Source organism: Erythrolamprus reginae, chromosome 2, assembly GCF_031021105.1.
Source record: "Erythrolamprus reginae isolate rEryReg1 chromosome 2, rEryReg1.hap1, whole genome shotgun sequence".
NCBI lineage: Eukaryota > Metazoa > Chordata > Lepidosauria > Squamata > Dipsadidae > Erythrolamprus > Erythrolamprus reginae.
Genome location: NC_091951.1, coordinates 114,875 through 127,461, shown reverse-complemented (window position 1 = coordinate 127,461; position 12,587 = coordinate 114,875). Strand labels below are relative to the sequence as shown.

General features: G+C 55.9%; 2 protein-coding genes across 2 annotated transcripts in view; both read right to left on the bottom strand.

Annotated features, from left to right (window-relative positions):
• The window catches only part of LOC139158334 (uncharacterized), a 28,864-nt gene extending 21,272 nt beyond the window's left edge, over positions 1-7,592 (bottom strand). Inside the window, exons 1-4 of the mRNA XM_070735638.1 lie at positions 7,404-7,592; positions 5,622-7,164; positions 4,223-4,313; positions 3,869-4,018 (exon numbers count right to left, since the gene is read on the bottom strand). Coding sequence (XP_070591739.1) covers positions 3,869-4,018; positions 4,223-4,313; positions 5,622-7,164; positions 7,404-7,592 — 1,973 coding nt within the window. The remainder of the gene's footprint in view (positions 1-3,868; positions 4,019-4,222; positions 4,314-5,621; positions 7,165-7,403) is intronic.
• The window catches only part of SYNGAP1 (synaptic Ras GTPase activating protein 1), a 175,820-nt gene that overhangs the window by 119,991 nt on the left and 43,242 nt on the right, over positions 1-12,587 (bottom strand). The window lies entirely within an intron of this gene.

Below are 12,587 nucleotides of genomic sequence, written 5' to 3'. Positions count from 1 at the left end.
AACCCATGGAGATCCAGAGGGGAGAATGGGGCAGGAAAGAGTGGAGAGAAATGGAGGAAACCCATGGAGATCCAGAGGGGAGAATGGGGCAGGAAAGAGTGGAGAGAAATCGGAGGAAACCCATGGAGATCCAGAGGGGAGAATGGGGCAGGAAAGAGTGAGAGAAAACGGAGGAAACCCATGGAGATCCAGAGGGGAGAATGGGGCAGGAAAGAGTGGGAGAAAATCGGAGGAAACCCATGGAGATCCAGAGGGGAGAATGGGGCAGGAAAGAGTGGAGAAAATCGGAGGAAACCCATGGAGATCCAGAGGGGAGAATGGGGCAGGAAAGAGTGGAGAGAAATCGGAGGAAACCCATGGAGATCCAGAGGGGAGAATGGGGCAGGAAAGAGTGGAGAAAATCGGAGGAAACCCATGGAGATCCAGAGGGGAGAATGGGGCAGGAAAGAGTGGAGAAAATCGGAGGAAACCCATGGAGATCCAGAGGGGAGAATGGGGCAGGAAAGAGTGGAGAAAATCGGAGGAAACCCATGGAGATCCAGAGGGGGAGAATGGGGCAGGAAAGAGTGGAGAAAATCGGAGAAACCCATGGAGATCCAGAGGGGAAGAAGGGGGAGGAAAGAGTGGAGAAAAACGGGGGAAACCCATGGAGATCCAGAGGGGAGAATGGGGCAGGAAAGAGTGGAGAAAATCGGAGGAAATCCATGGAGATCCAGAGGGGAAGAAGGGGGAGGAAAGAGTGGAGAAAAACGGGGGAAACCCATGGAGATCCAGAGGGGAGAATGGGGCAGGGAAAGAGTGGAGAAAATCGGAGGAAATCCATGGAGATCCAGAGGGGAGAATGGGGCAGGAAAGAGTGGAGAAAATCGGAGGAAACCCATGGAGATCCAGAGGGGAGAATGGGGCAGGAAAGAGTGGAGAAAAACGGAGGAAACCCATGGAGATCCAGAGGGGAGAATGGGGCAGGAAAGAGTGGAGAAAAACGGAGGAAACCCATGGAGATCCAGAGGGGAGAATGGGGCAGGAAAGAGTGGAGAAAATCGGAGGAAACCCATGGAGATCCAGAGGGAGAATGGGGCAGGAAAGAGTGGAGAAAATCGGAGGAAACCCATGGAGATCCAGAGGGGAAGAAGGGGGAGGAAAGAGTGGAGAAAAACGGGGAAACCCATGGAGATCCAGAGGGGAGAATGGGGCAGGAAAGAGTGGAGAAAATCGGAGGAAATCCATGGAGATCCAGAGGGGAAGAAGGGGGAGGAAAGAGTGGAGAAAAACGGGGGAAACCCATGGAGATCCAGAGGGGAGAATGGGGCAGGAAAGAGTGGAGAAAATCGAGGAAATCCATGGAGATCCAGAGGGGAGAATGGGGCAGGAAAGAGTGGAGAAAATCGGAGGAAACCCATGGAGATCCAGAGGGGAGAATGGGGCAGGAAAGAGTGGAGAAAAACGGAGGAAACCCATGGAGATCCAGAGGGGAGAATGGGGCAGGAAAGAGTGGAGAAAAACGGAGGAAACCCATGGAGATCCAGAGGGGAAGAAGGGGGAGGAAAGAGTGGAGAAAAACGGGGGAAACCCATGGAGATCCAGAGGGGAGAATGGGGCAGGAAAGAGTGGAGAAAATCGGAGGAAACCCATGGAGATCCAGAGGGGAGAATGGGGCAGGAAAGAGTGGAGAAAAACGGAGGAAACCCATGGAGATCCAGAGGGGAGAATGGGGCAGGAAAGAGTGGAGAAAAACGGAGGAAACCCATGGAGATCCAGAGGGAGAATGGGGCAGGAAAGAGTGGAGAAAAACGGAGGAAACCCATGGAGATCCAGAGGGGAGAATGGGGCAGGAAAGAGTGGAGAAAAACGGAGGAAACCCATGGAGATCCAGAGGGGAGAATGGGGCAGGACAGGGTGGAAAAAACAGGAGGAACTCAAGTCTGGAGGTGGGGCATCCCAGCGGCCGGCGGCAGGTTCGTAAGGTGAAAAAAGTTCGTAAGAAGAGGCAAAAAAAATTCCGAACCCTGGGTTCGTATCTTGAAAAGTCCGTATGACGAGGGGTTCGTATCATGAGGTACCACTGTAGTTGCCTAGGTCCATGATGGCGAACGTAATGGCACGCAGAGCCCAATCTGAGGGCGCACGAGACCTGCCCCGTGTTGGCTCCACCGTGTATGCGCGCGCACTGGCCGGCTGATTTCTGGCTTTCCGGGGGGGGGGGGGGGGGCGGGGGGGGAGGTCATTTCCATCTTCCATAAATTTACATCCTGGATGGTCAACTCTATGAACGCTGTGCGGGTGGAGGACTGCGACTGCCTTTTTAAGTAACTTTTCATGGGCTTTTAAGTTTTATAATGTTTTAGTTTTAGAAAACGTTCTTTTATCCCTTTGTATCTATTTATATTGTATTTTTATTATTGTTGCAAGTCCTTCGGGATTGGGCGGCACAGAGGTCGAATGAATGAATGAATGAATGAATGTGGGAGGGAGGGAAGGAAGGAAGGAGGAAGGAGGGAGGGAGGGAGGGAAGGAAGGAAGGAAGGAGGAAGGAGGGAGGGAAGGAAGGAAGGAAGGAAGGAGGAAGGAGGGAGGGAGGGAAGGAAGGAAGGAAGGAGGAGGGAAGGAAGGAAGGAAGGAAGGAAGGAAGGAAGGAAGGAAGGAAGGAAGGAAGGAAGGAAGGAAGGGATCTTTCCTGGGCTTCAGGGAAGCCTTTGGAGACCTGTGGATGGCGTAAAACGTGACCCAAGGGGCCTGCTGGAAGTTCAGCAATGGAGCCTCCTGAAGCCTGGGGAGGGCAAGAAGTGGCCCAACTAGGCCCACCTGAAGCCCTGTATGCGTGCGTGCGTGCAGGTAGCATGGGGGCGGGGTTGTGCATGCATGCGTGGGGGTCCATTGCATTATGGGTGTGGGGACGTGTACGTGTGGTATCACGTGTGTGTGTGGGGGGGACCTTTTGGCCCCCAAGCAAAAAAATCTTCTCCATCTCTGGCCCAGATGACCACGCAAAGGGGTTTGAGAAGCTTCAACTTTAGGAAAAGCCAAGAGACCCCCGACTTCATTTAGATGCGGGAACAGAACGAAAAGCAGGTTACGTTTCCCTCCCTACTGTTGTGGTTCCGTCTGAGGCCCCTCCGGGAACGGCTGACCTTCTGTCGGTTTCCAGCTCAGAGGGAGAGGCTGAGGAACAGGAGGTGCAGACAGACGAGGAGGAGGAATCCCAGGCTGAAGAAGAGGGAGGACAGCCAGAGTCCCACCAGGGGGAGCTCTCCCCAGCAAGCAGCCTGGATTCCTTAGAGGAAAGTGCACAAGCCATAATTGATCTGCGACAACGAAGAGCTACTCAGAGACGGAATCAATTGGCTAAATACTTTCAGCATTAAAGTGGCAACAGCTGGGTTTGGGTGTGGTGCTCTTGGGAAAGGCTAAAAGGCAGACCCACCCTTCCTGGCTTGTGGAGTTTTATCTTTGAGCAGCCGTGGGACCTGACTGTGAACTTTGGCGTCTTGGAATCCTGGTTTGTGCCTTTGACTATTGAAACCTTGGGGGTGTGTGCCAGCAAGAAGCTTGCTGTATTGACTGGACATCAGGACCCTGCTGTACCGTATTATATCCTGTCTGTTGGGAAGAACAGGTTTTCCTCTGTGCTTATTTTTTTCCAGTTATAAAATACTTTTGGCTTTTACCAGAGTGTCTGGCTGTTTTTTCCAGTTGGTGTTGAGGTCTGGGGGAACCCAGACAGAACACCTACGAAGCATCAAAAAAGCATCAAAGCCTTTCCCCCCCTCCCTCCTTTCTGTCCCATTTTCTGGCTGCCTCCAGCAGAGTTCACACCCACACCCCACACCCACACAACCCCCTCAGAAACCCCCAGGAAAGGGTCACTCACAGCCTCTGCACCACGTAATCGCGCAGGTCCTGGTCGGTGTTCTCGTACCAGTCCTTCCTCTGCTGGAAATGTGAGTGCGGAATCGCTCTGAGCGCGGAATACTGGAAGCGCCCAGCCCCGACAGCGGGTGCAGCTTCTCCGGTTGGAGGGCTGAAAAACAGGAGCACAAAAGACGTCCGGTGGCTTCTCATTTGCCTTCCATAGCCGGAAGCGGCTACGGTGGCAGCTGGTTATTTCGGGGTTGAATGTGAAGGGGGAAAAATGGACGGGGGGAAGCGCTTAGGGTTAAGGACCCTTTGGGTGAAGGGTCCCCAGAAGTCCTCCCTTTCCCCCCCCCCTTGGAAGGTCTCTTACTTTGGCGCCCCGTCTGTCGCTGGCAGAGCCGGAGAGGAAGCGCTCGGCTGCCTGGTTCCTGCAACCTCAGTGTCGCCAGAAGCAGCGGCGGCTTGAAGAGAAGGTTTCCCCCGTTAGCCGCGGAGAGAAGGCCCACAGGTCGACAGACAAAAACAAGGGCTGCCCCCCCCCTCACCCAGGCCTGGGTATGGAGCTGGCCAACCCACCCTTTGGCTACCGGCTGCTGAACTTCAGAGAAGAGAGGACCAGGCCCTTCTTTTTAACAGGGCAGGGAGGGAAAGGAGAAAGTGAAAGTGAAAGGCAGGGCCTGCCATCAATCAATCAATCAATCAATCAATCAATCAGAGTACAGCTGGAAGGAACCTTGGAGTTCTTCTAGTCCAACTCTCAAGCAGGAGACGGCTGTCCAGTATCTTCTTAGACTCAGGAGCTGCCAAACCCACCACTGGCTTCCCCATTGCCCGTGATCAGAAGCAGAGGAGAGCGTGGGTCACAAATACGGCCACTTGACCTCAGGACACAGCGACCCTTATCATTTGGGGGCTAAGCACCTGAAAGAGGTCACTTGGCTGTAGGGACACGGGGGCAGCCACGACTTGGAGAACTCGCTCTGTTTTCTCATCGGTCACCACTGCGACTGAATGTGCGACTGTGATATGCAAGGGTGTTGGACTAGAAGGTCCCCGAGGTCTCCAGGCAGCAACCGAGGGAAGGGCCACCAAGCAGCAGGGAAGACGGAGGAGCTCTGGGGTCCTGGACTGGGGCAGCCTCCGCAGAAGGCCCCGTTTTCTATGAAGACCAGCAACCAGTCCAGGGAACGGGGTGAAGCTCCGGGGGGTGCCCCACTCCTTCCCAAAGGGGAGAGGGTCTCACCCAGGCCAGAACAGGAGGAATGAGGAGTGGCCTGATCCTGACAGGGAAGCCCCTGAGAGGGACCCACGGATTCAGCTACAGGTGGGGCTGGGTCTCCCAAAGCCTGGCACCACCCGGGATGGAGGCAGCCAACCTGGTGCCCACAGGAGCCTCACCGGGCAATGCTGCCTCAGCCGAGGAGGCCCGTGGCTCTCCCGTCTTTTGGGGACATGCTCAACAAGATGTCGGTCAGGCAGGGGCCCCCGTGGCCCCTTGAATACCTGTGGACCTCAAGTCCCAGAATTCCCCAGCCACAGTTGTCTAGGGAATTTGGGGAGCTGAAGTCGACAGGTGGTCTTCAAGGGGCTACGGTTGGACACCTGACATGGGGGCTCAGCGGGATTCCCTGGCCTGCCCCCAATGCCCTCCCCACTGGACTGCCTTTCTCCTCCCCATCTCGGCAGAGGCTCCCCTGCTCTGAGGGGGCTTCGGAAGAAGCTCTGCAGACTCCGCAACGTCCCCCTGGGACCCCTGCCCTGCCCCGTACCTGGCTCGGAAGTGCCCCTCCTGATCCAGGCGGCTTCCCGTCTCTCCACCCTGGGGGGCGCCTTGGCCGGGGCTGCCTCCAGCGGCCGTGCCCACCAGGCCTCCACCTTCCTCTGCAGGGTGAGGCAATAGGCCTTGAGGTCCTCCTGCATCAGGTGGGCTTCCTTGAAGGGGATCTTCCACAGCGCCTCCTGCATGGCCACCACCTTCCCCTGCAGGGCCACCGCCATCTCGGGGGGCGTCTCCTGCAGGCTCTCGCGCACCGCGTGCACTTTCTTCTGCAGGGCCGTTACGATGCCCGGCAGGGCATAGAGGATGCGGGGCAGGCCGCTGAGGTTGTCCTCCAGGATCTCGTCCAGCGCGTGCTCCAGGTCGGCCAGCTTCTCCTGCACGGCTCCCTCCTCCTTGCGCGGCGTCTTCCAGAGGGCCCGCTGCATGTCCCCCACCTTCTTCCAGAGAGGGCTCCAGAGGACGTTCCACAGGTAGTAGGAGAGGACGCTGATCTTCTTCTTGGCGATCTCGCGCAGCGCCCCACGCAGCTCCTCCGCCTTGGGCCACAGCGCCTCCTGCAGAGGAGAGTCGGTCAGCGCCTCCCGCAGCACGTCCGCCTCGGCCAGCAGTGCATCCACCTCGGCCAGCGGCTCCGTCCAGAAGTCGGTGGCGGCCTTCCGCAGTGCCTTGGCTTTGGCCTGCAGCAGCAGCACCTCCCGCACCGGCAGGGCCAGCAGGGCAGCCTGCAGCGCCGCCAGCTTCTCCTGCAGCAGCTCCCGGTCGGCAAGCGGGGCAGCAGCAGCAGCAGTGTGCAGTGCCCGCAGCTGCTCGGCCAGCACCGCCACCTTCTCCTCGCGGTCCAGGTCCGAGGCCAGCAGGAAGGCCTCCGTCTTGAGGGCCCAGACCTTCTCCAGCAGCACCGTCGCCTCCTCCTCCCAGCGGTCAACCCGCAGGGCACTCAGCTGCTCCCGCCAGTCGCCCAGCCGGACCCCGCCAAAGGCCTCCTCCAGGGCCCCCAGCACGGCCAGCAGCTCCTCCTGCTCCTCGGCCTCGGGGCTCTCCTGCAGTGCTTGGCGCAGGGCCCGCGGCTGCTTCAGCAGGGCGAAGACCTCGTCGAAGGGGGCGCTCTGCAGGGCGTCGCGCATCTCCTCCAGCGAGCCCCACCGCGGGGAGGCCGAGCCCTCCGCGCCCTCGCCCGCCCCCAGCGCCCCCAGCAGCCCGGCCGCCTCCTCCTCCTCCTCGGCCCCGTCGGGCTGCAGGGCGGCGCTGAGGGCCTGCGCTTCCCGCCGGGCGGCCTCGGCCTCCTCCAGCGGGGCAGCCCAGAGCGCCTTCTCCAGCCAGGCCACCCACCAGCTGTCCGTCTTCTCCAGCAGCGCCAGCGCCGCCTCCAGCGCGGGCCGCAGCTGCTCCAGCGGCGCCTCGGCCAGGCAGTCGCGCAGCGCCGCCGCCTTCTCGCGCAGCGCCCCCGCCCGCCCGGCCCCGCGCAGCGCCCGCGCCTCCCCGCGCAGCGCCCCGGCCCGCTCGGCCCAGCCGCCCGCCGGACCCAGCAGCGCCTCCCGGACACCCAGCAGCCGCCGCACCCGCGCCCGGCCCCTCCCCGCGCACCGCCCGCTCCAGCCCGCGCAGCGCCGCGCCCAGCCGCTCGCCCAGCAGCTGCTCCAGCGCCCGACGCAGGTCGCCGCCCCGCGCGATCAGGTCCCCGACGCCGCCCGGCTCCCACAGCGCCTCCGCCAGCGCCTCCCGCTGCGCCGCCGCCTTGGCCCGCGACGCCGCCTCCGCCGCCGACACCCACCCGCGCGCCGCCCGCCGCCTCCCCGGGACCGTCCCGCGCCTCCGCCTCCCCGCCGCCCGGGCCCGTCGGGGGCGGCGTCGCTGTGGGTTGGGCGGCGGCGGTGGGTCCGGTCTCGCCCTTCTTGGCGACGGCGAAGGCGGAGGCCAGTGCCCGCTCGCGCAGCGCCCGCACCTCCCGCAGCAGCGCCATCTCCAGCCGCAGGAAGGTTTGGAGCCGCTCCTGCTGCGCCTCCGCCAGCGGCCCCCGGACGCCCCAGCAGCGCCGCCCGCCCGCGCCGCGCCTCGCTCAGCTGCTCCAGGCAGCCCTCCAGGCTCATGCGCGGCAGCTTCACCTCCCGCCGCCAGCGCGCCCGCACCGCCGCCGACACCCGCTCCGCCAGCAGCGCCTCCGCCTCGGCCACCAGGCACGCCGTCCACTCCGCCGAGAAGGCCGGCGCCCCCGACGCCCCCGCGCGCTCCATCCCGGGCCCCGAGGAGGCGGCGGCGGCAGGACCGGAGCCCCGCGGGCGCGCACCCAGGCCCCGCGCACAGGCAGCCGCCCCGCTCCCGCCCAGGGACGACGCGCTCGCTCGCTCGCAACGGCTCGGGCAACGCGGCTCCCGGGCGGCCGGAAGTGACTCTTCCGCTCTCGCCCTGCACCGCCGCCGCTCCGCCCCCCGCCGCCGCCCCCGCCTCGCCCGCCGCCCCCGCAGCTCCCCGACAGACTGAGGGCGCGGGGCTGGTTGCAGGCGGCGGGGAGGGAGGGAGGGGACGAGCCCACCCTGGAGCCTCTGTCCGGACGGAAGAGCGTCCTCGCTTGGCCGCGAGTGGCCGGACACCCTGGGCTCCTTGGACCGCCAGGCAAGAGGCGTCGCTCAAGGACAACGCAGAAAACGAGGCATAGGAATCAAAGCGCTTCCCGGTCCGTCCAGTCTCCCCTTAGCTACCACTTCCCGTATTTGATTGGTTGGTTCGTTTATTGAATCTCTATTTATTTTGTTTGCTTTATTTGTTTGTTTGCTTTGTATGCCCCCCTTCTCCCAGGATACAAACACAACGCAACAACAAATCTAATTCATAAAAACTACTACTAAAATCCCATATATATATATATATACTGTATATTAAAACCAGTCACTCAATTCATTCACAACCACACATCACATCTCCTAAATAGAGGCAGCTTTTATCTTGGGGCCGATCTACGTTTATCCCAGGCATCTTTAAATTCAGTTACTGGGGATTGACCAGTTTGTTCCAAGCATCTACTACTCTTTCAGTCAAACAATATTTCCTCACGTTGCTCCTGATCTTTCCCCCAACTAACTTCAGATTGTGTCCCCTTGTTCTTGTGTTCACTTTCCTATTAAAAACACTTCCCTCCTGAACCCTATTTAACCCTTTCACATATTTAAATGCCTCAATCATGTGTTGCCCCCCCCACCCCCGCTTTTCCTCCTGTTCCTGAAGTCTTTCCTGATCAGTTTGATGCTTCAGACCTTCCACCATTTTTGTAGCCCGTCTTTGGACCAGACTTAGTCAATAGTTTGACAGTGTTGAGGGAATGATTTGTTTAGCAGAGTGATGGCATTCGGGAAAACACTGTTCTTGTGTCGTTCTCTATATGTGCAGGCTCTGTAGCGACGTTTTGAGGGTGGGAGTTGAAACCCTTTGTGTCCAGGATGCGAGGGGTCAGTAGATACTTTCCCCGCCCTCTTTTTGACTCATAGAAACATAGAGGTCTGACGGCAGAAAAAGACCTCCTGGTCCATCTAGTCTGCCCTTATACTATTTCCTGTATTTTATCTTAGGATGGATATATGTTTATCCCAGGCATGTTTAAATTCAGTTACTGTGGATTTATCTACCACGTCTGCTGGAAGTTTGTTCCAAGAATCTACTACTCTTTCAGTAAAATAATATTTTCTCATGTTACTTTTGATCTTTCCCCCAACTAACTTCAGATTGTGTCCCCTTGTTCTTGTGTTCACTTTCCTATTAAAAACACTTCCCTCCTGGACCTTATTTAACCCTTTAATATATTTAAATGTCCCCCCTTTTCCTTCTGTCCTCCAGACTATACAGATTGAGTTCATGAAGTCTTTCCTGATACGTTTTATGCTTAAGACCTTCCACCATTTTTGTAGCCCGTCTTTGGACCCCTTCAATTTTGTCAATATCTTTTTGTAGGTGAGGTCTCCAGAACTGAACACAGTATTCCAAATGTGGTCTCACCAGCATTCTATATAGCGGGATCATAATCTCCCTCTTCCTGCTTGTTATACCTCTAGCTATGCAGCCAAGCATCCTACTTGCTTTCCCTACCGCCTGACTGCACTGTTCACCCATTTTGAGACTGTCAGAAATCACTACCCCTAAATCCTTTTCTTCTGTAGTATTTGCTAACACAAAACTGCCAATACAATACTCAGATTGAGGATTCCTTTTCCCCAAGTGCATTATTTTACAATTGGAAACATTAAACTGCAGTTTCCATTGCTTTGACCATTTATCTAGTAAAGCTAAATCATTTACCATATTACAGACGCCTCCAGGAATATCAACCCTGTTGCACACTTTAGAGTCATCGGCAAATAGGCAAACCTTCCCTACCAGACCTTCCCCTATGTCACTCACAAACATATTAAAAAGAATAGGACCCAGAACAGATCCTTGTGGCACACCGCTTGTAACCTGACTCTGCTCAGAATACTCACCATTAACAATAACTCTCTGATGTCTACGCTTCAGCCAGCTGCAAATCCATTGAACTATCCAGGGACTAAGTCCAATCTTCACTAATTTATCTATCAGCTCTTTATGTGGAACCGTATCAAAGGCTTTGCTGAAGTCCAGGTAGGCAATATCCACGGCACCACCTTCATCCAACACCTTTGTGACATAGTCAAAGAAATCAATGAGATTAGTCTGACATGATTTGCCTTCAGTAAAGCCATGCTGATTTGGGTCCAATAAGTTATTGTTTTTTAGGTGCTGATTTATCCTCTTTTTGAGTAGAGTCTCCATCATTTTAACTACCACTGATGTCAAGCTAACTGGCCTGTAGTTACCAGCTTCTTCTCTACTGCCCTTCTTGTGGATAGGCACAACACTGGCCATTCTCCAATCCTCAGGAACATCTGTTAACATTGATTGGTTAAACAAATCAGTCAGGGGGGTAGCAATGACAGATCTGAGTTCTTTAAGAACTCTGGGGTGGATGCCATCTGGACCCATTGCCTTATTTATCTTTAATCGTTCAAGTTCTTCTAAGACATCGGCTTCTAAGATCACTGGAGCTGAATCCGTACAGCTGGAAGCAATGCTATATCCCTCTGTAGTATTATTTTGTAAGGTGTCCTTTGAGAAAACTGAACAGAAGTAGCTATTGAAATGGTCCGCGATCTCCTTATTCCCATTAATGCATGTATTATTCCCGGTACTAAGCTTTGTGATGCTGCAGTTTTTCTTCTTCCTATCACTAATATATCTGAAGAAGGTTTTATCCCCCTTCTTTACAGATTTGGCAATTTCTTCCTCTTTTGAGGCTTTAGCAGCATATATTATCTGTTTCGCCTCCTTCTGTCTCATTTTATACACCTCCCTATCAGCTATACTTCCAGACTCTTTATACCTCCTATAGGCAGCCTTTTTTTCATTGACTATAGCCCTTACATCATTGCTAAACCATAGCGGTTTCTTCTTCCTTCTTACATACAGTCCAGTGGCTTTTAAGATGGCCTTTTTTAATACAGTCCACTGGGTGCTCACTCCTGCCATTTTATCCCTCTCCTTTAATTCATTATCTAAATATTCCCCCATTGCATTAAAATTTGTTTTTCTGAAATCCAATACTTTGGTTGCAGTATAGGATTGCTCACAATCAGTTTTTACATCAAACCACAAACATAGATGGTCACTGCAACCTAAATTTTCTCCCACCTTGACCTCTGAAACCCAATTCCCATTTGTAAAAACTAAATCTAGAATATTCTCCCCTCTAGCTGGTGTCTTAACCAGCTGTGCCAGAGCTGCTCCTGTAAAGGCCTCTACTATATTCTTACTTTTAGGCAGTCTACAGGTCCTCAGTGGGAGGCAGGTTGGCAGCCATTGTTTTGTTCTGCAATTGTTGTTAAGAAAATATTTGTTCTGTCACCATATTTTTTTCTTCCTCTATCCCCCTTGCTATCCTCTTAATTTAATTAATTTGACTTCTATGCCAGTGGGACTCAGGGGGGCCACTACAATCAGTAACATGGGGACATCCAAGACCCTCCCCCTCAGTCCTTGTCAAACAGGCATTGACCAATGTATTGACCAGTTGTTTTCAGCTGGTTCCCTTTTGGAGGAGCTCCAGTGAAGGGAGAGAGGGAAGTCCCTTTGCAGCCTCTGAACAGCACAACTCACAAAGCCTCACAAGACAGAGGGGGGAGGGCTTCTAGGGGTAGGCCAAGTTGCCTCTTCTATGACTTGTGGACTTCAACTCCCAGAATCCCTGAGCCCATCAGGCTAGCCTGGGAATTCGGGGAGTTGAAGTCCAAAGGTCACTGAAGAGCCAGCGTTCCCTACCTGTGTCCTAGAAGCCATTTTGGACAAAAGGCGGAAATAAAAAGAAAGGCCGAGAGGGCGTTTTGAGAGGGGGGGAACTCTGGCCCATGGATGGCGACCCTTTTCCCCCCTCGGGTGCTGAATGTGCCTGGGGAGGTTGAGAGTGGCCCCCTCCGCCCTCTCCCAGCTTCTTGTGGGCCTGGTCAGCCTGGCTTGGCCCTCCCGGAGCCTCTGTGCGAGCCAAAAACCAGCTGTCCAGATCAGAGAAGCCCCAGCCCCATACGGGGGTCCAGCTCCCCTCTGGGTGCAACCCTTGACCAGTTCCTCCACTGAGCATGCCCAGTGATGCCCCACCCCACCCCCCTCCTTTTGGGCACAGCCGAGCACCCCCCCCCACTGACCCCAGGGCCCAATGCCAGTCTCTGGAAAAGTCCCAACGCACCCAACCACCTCCGGGCCCCTCGCAAAGGAAGCCGCCTGGGCCCGGAAGGAAACCGCTCACCTGCCTCGATTGAAGCGTCTTGCCTTCATCGGGGGTTGTGGGTCGGAAAACACAAAGACGTCTGAATTAAAACCGAACCCGTTTCAGTGCCGGGGAAGAATCCCTCGACATCCACGGGAAAATACTCGGAATTAGAAGACTGACGGCAGAAAAAGA